The following is a 6,950-nucleotide window of genomic DNA, read 5'->3' on the forward strand; positions in this document are numbered from 1 at the left end:
ATATTAAGAAAATTAGTTGAACTGGTTATATGTAACAAATATATGTTAACTTTTCTAAATTGTCATATTTAGTTATATACATTAAAATTACCCCTTAATAGAAACCTTACAATTAATAAGGATATTTTGAGAAAAAAGAATTATAAATCTGAGAGATTAATTTTTTATATTTAAGACTGAATATAAAATATTAAAAATGTTAAAAAATATAAGAAGTGGATCAGTGTCCACCCCGCTTTAAAATGTTCTTTATGAAAGATGTAAGGGAGAATTACCAACATGTCCCAAGAAGGAAGTTTAATTACCAAAAAGTTTAATGAACCTATTGTCATTTCATGTTCTGAAATTTGTCATTGCTTACCTTTTACTCATAAATAGACTTTAAAGTAATTAAATCTTTTTTTTAGAATCTGATTGTAATTCTCCCAGTATTGAATTGAAAGTTAAAATCTGAAAAAGGAAAAAGGAAAATTTTGTATATGGATGTACAATTTTACCCTTCATTTATTATTTTGTTGATTTTGTTTACATGAGGTATAATATATACTAAATAAGGATAAAGTTGAAAAGTTATTGAATTTCAAATGAGAGTTAATGAAGTTTAAGGTTTTTTTTAGTTTGTGTGAAACATATTGGAAATAACTTATAAATAGGATCAGAGGAGTATAAGAGTTAGATAATTAATCTAAAGATATTAAGAAAATTAGTTGAACTGGTTATATGTAACAAATATATGTTAACTTTTCTAAACTCTCATATTTAGTTATATGTATTAAAATTACCCCTTAATAGAAACCTTACAATTAATAAGGATATTTTGAGGGGGAAAAATTATAAATTTGAGAGATTAATTTTTGATATTTAAGACTGAATATAAAATATTAAAAATTGTTAAAAAATATAAGAAGTGGATCAGTGTCCACCCCGGCTTTAAAATGTTCTTTATGAAAGATGTAAGGGAGAATTACCAACATGTCCCAAGAAGGAAATTTAATTACCAAAAAGTTTAATAAACCTGTTGTCATTTCATATTCTGAAATTTGTCATTGCTTACCCTTCACTCATAAATAGACTTTAAAGTAATTAAATCCTTTTTTAAGGATCTGATTGTAATTCTCCTAGTATTTAATTGAAAGTTAAAATCTGAAAAAGGAAAAAGGAAGTGTATAATGAAGGTCCAATTACGTCCTCTGCTCTCGGGCCTGGCGCCCTGGCCTAATTAAGAATAGAAGAAAACGAAGATAGAATAATTGGTTGGGCCGAATATGTTACAGCCCGGCCCGATATTTTTTCAAAATTTGTTTTAGAATAATTACTGCAATCCCCAAAATTCCCTAATAATTGGCATGAATTCGCACCGAATTCTTTCTTTCACGGTGATTCTCTCCGTTGGATCCAGCGGCAGCGGGCCGTCGTACTTTGTAAGTTATCGGAGTCAACTCCTCCGTTCTTCGTCCTCCTTGGTCGACGGCTTCACGCGCCAGAGAAATTGACAGATTTGAGAGAGAACGAAAGGAGACACGAGAGAAATTGGAAAGGGAACCTCGAAATTTGTTTGTTGGTATGTAATCTCTTCTTCTTTGACGTTGTTTCTTATCTTGTTACTGTTTTGCGTTTCCCCTTTCTCATGACTCTATCTTCTTGTCTTTGCGTTTTCATCTGCTGTTACGCGAGAAAGTACTGATGCTCCCTCTCCTTGTCTCTGCTTTTCATCTGCTGTTATATATATATATAGATATATATATCGACCCATATTTGTTTTTGGTCATCATTTAAATATCTGATTCGGTTGCTATTCACAGCAATCATTAAATTTCGAAAATCATCATTTGTAGATTGGCAATGGGAAAGAATGAGTTTCTCACACCCAAGGCAATTGCTAATCGCATCAAAGCAAAGGGGCTACAGAAGCTTCGGTGGTACTGTCAGATGTGTCAGAAACAATGTCGAGATGAGAATGGGTTTAAGTGTCATTGCATGAGTGAAAGTCACCAGCGTCAAATGCAAATCTTTGGGCAGAACCCAGAACGGATAGTTGAGGGATACTCTGAAGAGTTTGAGAACACTTTTCTTGAGCACATGAAGCGCAGCCACCGATTCAGTCGTATAGCTGCCACAGTAGTTTACAATGAATACATTAATGATAGACATCACATTCATATGAATTCCACACGGTGGCTTACACTAACTGAGTTTGTCAAGTATTTGGGTCGGACTGGAAAGTGCAAGGTCGAAGAAACACCTAAGGGTTGGTTTATCACTTACATTGATAGAGATTCTGAGACTCTTTTCAAAGAGAGGATGAAGAATAAGAGAATAAAGTCTGACATGGCAGAAGAAGAGAAGCAAGAGAAGGAGATACAGAAACAAATAGAAAGAGCTGAGCAGTTAATGCAGCCATCTGCCACTGGATCTGATCAGCCTTCACAGGCTGAGGTTCCTAGAGAATTAAAAGTGGAAGATGGAACTAAGATTGGGTTTTCTCTTGGTTCATCAGCAAAACCTGTAACCAAGGAAAAATGGGGGGGACCGAAGGTTGTGTTCGATGAGGTTGAGGATGCCAAAAAGGAAGAAAGCAACCGTGGAGGCTCTTTGAAGAGGAAAGAAATTGGTGGTGGAAAATCAACATTGGACGAATTGATGCGGGAAGATGAGAAGAAAAGGGAGAAGATTAATAGAAAGGATTACTGGTTGCATGAGGGGATTGTTGTTAAAGTCATGAGCAAAGCTTTGGCTGATAAAGGGTATTACAGGCAAAAAGGTGTTGTGTTAAAGGTGATTGACAAGTATGTTGGGGAAATAGAAATGCTTGAAAGCAAGCATGTGCTTAGAGTTGATCAGGCGGAGCTTGAAACTGTGATTCCACAAGTTGGTAGTCTTGTCAAGATTGTAAATGGAGCTTATCGTGGATCTGCAGCAAGATTGTTAGGGGTTGATACGGATCACTTTTGTGCCAAGGTGCAGATAGAGAAAGGCCCTTATGATGGTAGAGTCCTGAAGGCAATGGAATACGAGGATATTTGCAAAATAGCCAATGAGTTTAATAGTAAATGTGATTCTCTTGTAAGGAAACATGTACTTTGCTTGAACAAATTTGTAATTTTTCACTCTGAAGAGTCCTAGTCATTTACGGACTTGTAATTTCTGTTATCGAAATGTGGGTTATCTTGACCATTTTAACTTCTTACTTGATCTGGACAAGATTTAAAAACTGCCATCTTCTCAAATTTGTAACAACTGAAGAATGCTTCCCAGGATAGATGGGATTTAGAGCTTAAGGAATGGTGGATATACTATTTGCATCGAAAATTGTGGCAATTGTTTTGTTGCTTGAATTTGTTTGTAAATTTTGGAAATTTGATCGTGACTTAGTTTATCATTGATATTACTATTTTTTGTATTTTAGTACCTTTTATTTTTAGTGATTCAACTTGTTGACTGTCCATATAATTCATGTATACAGCTTTATCCACATTTTAGAACTTAAAATTTGAGAAATTATCATATCCCAGCTATTGTATCATATCTCAAGACACAGAAGTGATTCATGTGCGTGCTTCATAGGTGACAAGTGATGGATGCTTTGACTTACTTGTACGATGCTTTAAATGTTTCTCTAATTTATTCTTGAGATTGGTTCCTCTATGACCCTACATGGGCATAAAAGTCCAATTAAAATGGTAAAAGATAAATATAAAAAAATAAAAATTAAATTACTTGGGGGAAAAACTCATTAACCGAATCCAAAGTTGAGCCATATTAACGGAATTGAAAATTAAGCCATGCAGGCCAAAGCTCAAGTGAACAGATTATCCATTTTGCCACACCAATTAGGTGGACAATGCTAAATCCAATTCAATTTTGGTTGAAGATAAAACCAAACCAAGCGTATAAACATTCCTCAAGTCTGTGCGCGTTGATGAGGCACTATTTTTACAATAACCTTTTGAAATGCAATTATTGCATGGCAAAATGATTACAACAAGATGAGCAACAAAAAATTCCTCCACGATAGTAAAAAAGAAGCAAGGAAGACATTTGATCTATTACAACCTGTAATAATCTACACTGTATTTATTATCTTCTCGTAAAAAGAATGCCAAAATCTGTTTCTGATTCAGCACATTCTTACAGAAAACCACACATTCTAATTAAAGAAGCTAGAGGAAGGTAAGCTTCTCCGATATCAGCGTTAATGCCGGTAATAGCTCAACATATCTGAAAATTTTCTTTCCCCAGGTACAACAGGAAGCATCCTTAAACATGGGACTGCAAACATGACTCAAGCTGAGCCGCCACGTACTCATTCCAAGCTATAATTAATGCAAACCAAGTTAGGCTACATCTCATTCCAAATGGATCCTTACAATTATATGCGAGAAAGTGACAAGTTTAATTAGGCAACTAAAATTTGTTCAGAATTGAAATTCACACAGAATGCAAACTGCATTTCATCCACTATATTTGCCTAAGCAAACATGCATGAAATGTTATGTGTTCCTATGGAATTTTTGGAGTCTTGTCGTTTAAATGAAACCAAAAAGGATGCAAAATATGCCTTTTGAATACATGAACTATGGTAAACTATGATGTACAAGCAATAGAAGATCCAACACTAGAAAAGCCACAGTGCATCAGACGAGCCAACGGTTGAAATTTCATCCACTAAATGATCAACTTTCACTCTAGTGATGCCAATTATGATGCGTGAATTAGGAGTTGTATTTCATCCTCCATGGTCCCATCACTCAACAGTCTTTGGGTTGAACCAACATATGGCAAATTGACTGAGATTGTTATTAAATCACTGTCTAGCACGAAATATTCTGGGAAAGGCCCAAAATTTCCATAAATGCAGTTGGTTAAAGTTGTAAGCCCTTATTTGAGTTTGACCATGGCCTTTCTGTTTAACAGAAGACCAAGTTATAGATTGACTAATTGAGTGCATTTCTAACGTGTTGCATGGACTAAAAATCCAAAGTATATGCGTCTGTGCTTATCTAAGGCTATAAGTCATCGCACTAAGATTTGCAATTTTGCATCATATAGAATTGTAAATGTGTCGAGTACTACCTATCATGTTCCTCCTCCCTCTCTTCAAGGATAACATAATTTGCCACAGAATCTTTTGGTGACCCTCCCGTGAGATCTTCACTTGCATGGCCTTTTTTAAGCTTCCAGTATCTGAAATTTAAAAAGAAATATTATAACTGAGGTGCACCAATATGACATTGGAAATCAAGTTAGTATATTTTATTGATTTGAGCAAGAATCCTAAAGTTCAATTGCATCGGTGTGCGTGATATAAACTTAAAATTCATGGATTTATTTATTTTGCATTTAGAGTTTGATAAAAAAAGAAAAAGGGAAAAATAGCTAAATAATACATCAAACCATAAAAGCAAAAGGCATTATGTTGAATCTATCCAAATGTCAAAGATCCATGTAAAACAAAAAATGCGGATACCCAATCCCACCCCCTCCCCCAAAAAAAAAAATAAAAATCAGCCACATAAACTTCAAACTTCTGGAATTTGAGCACACTCGAAAGTCTGTTGTAAATGAAAAAGCAACCATTTCCAGTATTTGAAACATGAAACAAGAGAATTGTCCCACTCTGGTGGTACAGCAGATTGCCATGCATTTTGAAAAACCAAAGTATTTTATAAGACCAGTACTGAATGCCCCAAAGTATCAGAGTATAAAATCAAAGGGGAGAAACAAGTACTTGGGCCACGTAACTTGTTGCTTCAAACATATAGATGCTGACGACTTACTTGTACCAATTGAATAAACTGACCCCAACCATAATAGTGATGAGACCATATCCTTTTAACCAAGTAAATTCATCATGAAAGTACAAGACCGCAACCTGGATACATGTAGCATGAAAACAGTAAGTCAGATGCTAGTAAATGTCAGATCAGAGATCGCAGGATGAGAATATATTTAAGTAAAAGAAATAAATATAATACACTTATGGAAATTATAGTACTTGATTGATTAATAACTGTATGATAGATGGCCCAAATACCCCTAGGTTTCTATGTTAATCACGTTATCAATCTCGCTTATGATAAATATCTGCAAGGCACATAAAGAAGGTTAAAACACCTAATTGAAACTCCAGATTTTGTTTATTTTCATTGACATTTGACAGCATATAGTAATTTTGTTCATATTTTCCTGATAGCTAAGATAACAGTTTTCAGTCTTCTTATCCAATAGGAAAGAGTAAAACAATGACGTGGATTATCACCTCATGAAGTGACATGCAAGAAAAATTCTAGAGTGAATTTAATCAATCCTGAAAGCATTTTACATGATGAGTAATAAATCTTTACTGATATCTTAATATCTATCACAAACTCTTGCATTTCTTGAAAAATAGCACAGCTATGAAGCCGCTGATATAATGGTTGGCGGGAGAGGGAAAAAAAAAAAAAAGAGCCACTGATGTTACGGTTCCATGAACGCTAGTGTCTTCACGTCATGTTTTACTCATGTCACAACTATTCCATGAACAATCATGTCTTACTCAGTACAGGTAGTACAGAAATAAAAGGACTAAAAACTATCGAGAAACAATGATTAATATTCACATCAAGAAATGGAAATCATAAAACAATAGTTAACTACCAAAATGGTGACAGCCTCCTTGACCACCCCTGCTACTGTGACAGTGACTGCACTAGTTACAGAGACAAGAATGTATTCAGTTAATACCTGCAGCAAGAACAAGATTTATATGTCTAAGGAAACAGACCAAATTTCACCGATATACAATTAAATTAAACAAGAGAGGTTATTAATGACAGATCAAATACATATTAGGTAAATTAAGCATATTAGCATGATAAAGGGCAAAATCCTACCATCAGAAAGGCCAGTGCCCCACCAAAAATCATCAGCAAGCAACTTCGACTGATATGCGATGGATTATCAAAGTA

At 34.6% G+C, this 6,950-nt stretch overlaps 2 protein-coding genes across 2 annotated transcripts; one reads left to right on the forward strand and one right to left on the reverse strand.

Annotated features, from left to right (window-relative positions):
* Window positions 1–1,362: 1,362 nt before the first annotated feature.
* On the forward strand, window positions 1,363–3,123 carry LOC114734996 (KIN17-like protein). Its single transcript, XM_028922647.1, has 2 exons — window positions 1,363–1,561; window positions 1,803–3,123. The coding sequence occupies exon 2, from the start codon at window positions 1,843–1,845 to the stop codon at window positions 3,121–3,123; it is 1,281 nt and encodes a 426-aa protein (XP_028778480.1). The 5' UTR covers window positions 1,363–1,561; window positions 1,803–1,842.
* Window positions 3,124–3,976: 853 nt separating this feature from the next.
* Window positions 3,977–6,944, reverse strand: LOC114734993 (probable sugar phosphate/phosphate translocator At1g06470). The gene is made up of 5 exons (XM_028922645.1): window positions 6,876–6,944; window positions 6,640–6,726; window positions 5,778–5,872; window positions 5,074–5,184; window positions 3,977–4,313 (listed from the first exon to the last, which is right to left on the reverse strand). The coding sequence occupies exons 1-5, from the start codon at window positions 6,906–6,908 to the stop codon at window positions 4,304–4,306; spliced, it is 336 nt and encodes a 111-aa protein (XP_028778478.1). The 5' UTR covers window positions 6,909–6,944; the 3' UTR covers window positions 3,977–4,303.
* Window positions 6,945–6,950: the final 6 nt, after the last annotated feature.

Source organism: Neltuma alba, unplaced genomic scaffold, assembly GCF_004799145.2.
Source record: "Neltuma alba isolate B1F8T4 unplaced genomic scaffold, ASM479914v2 tig00013167_pilon, whole genome shotgun sequence".
Classification (NCBI taxonomy): Eukaryota; Viridiplantae; Streptophyta; class Magnoliopsida; order Fabales; family Fabaceae; genus Neltuma; species Neltuma alba.

Coding starts and splice junctions, on each gene's coding strand:
- LOC114734996 (XM_028922647.1), top strand. CDS start 1,843: ATGGGAAAGAATGAGTTTCTCACACCCAAGGCAATTGCTAATCGCATC.
- LOC114734993 (XM_028922645.1), bottom strand. CDS start 6,908: ATGATTTTTGGTGGGGCACTGGCCTTTCTGATG. Junction 5,873..6,639: donor AGGAGGCTGTCACCATTTTG/GTAGTTAACTAT, acceptor ACATGTATCCAG/GTTGCGGTCTTGTACTTTCA. Junction 5,185..5,777: donor AGTTTATTCAATTGGTACAA/GTAAGTCGTCAG, acceptor TTTAAATTTCAG/ATACTGGAAGCTTAAAAAAG.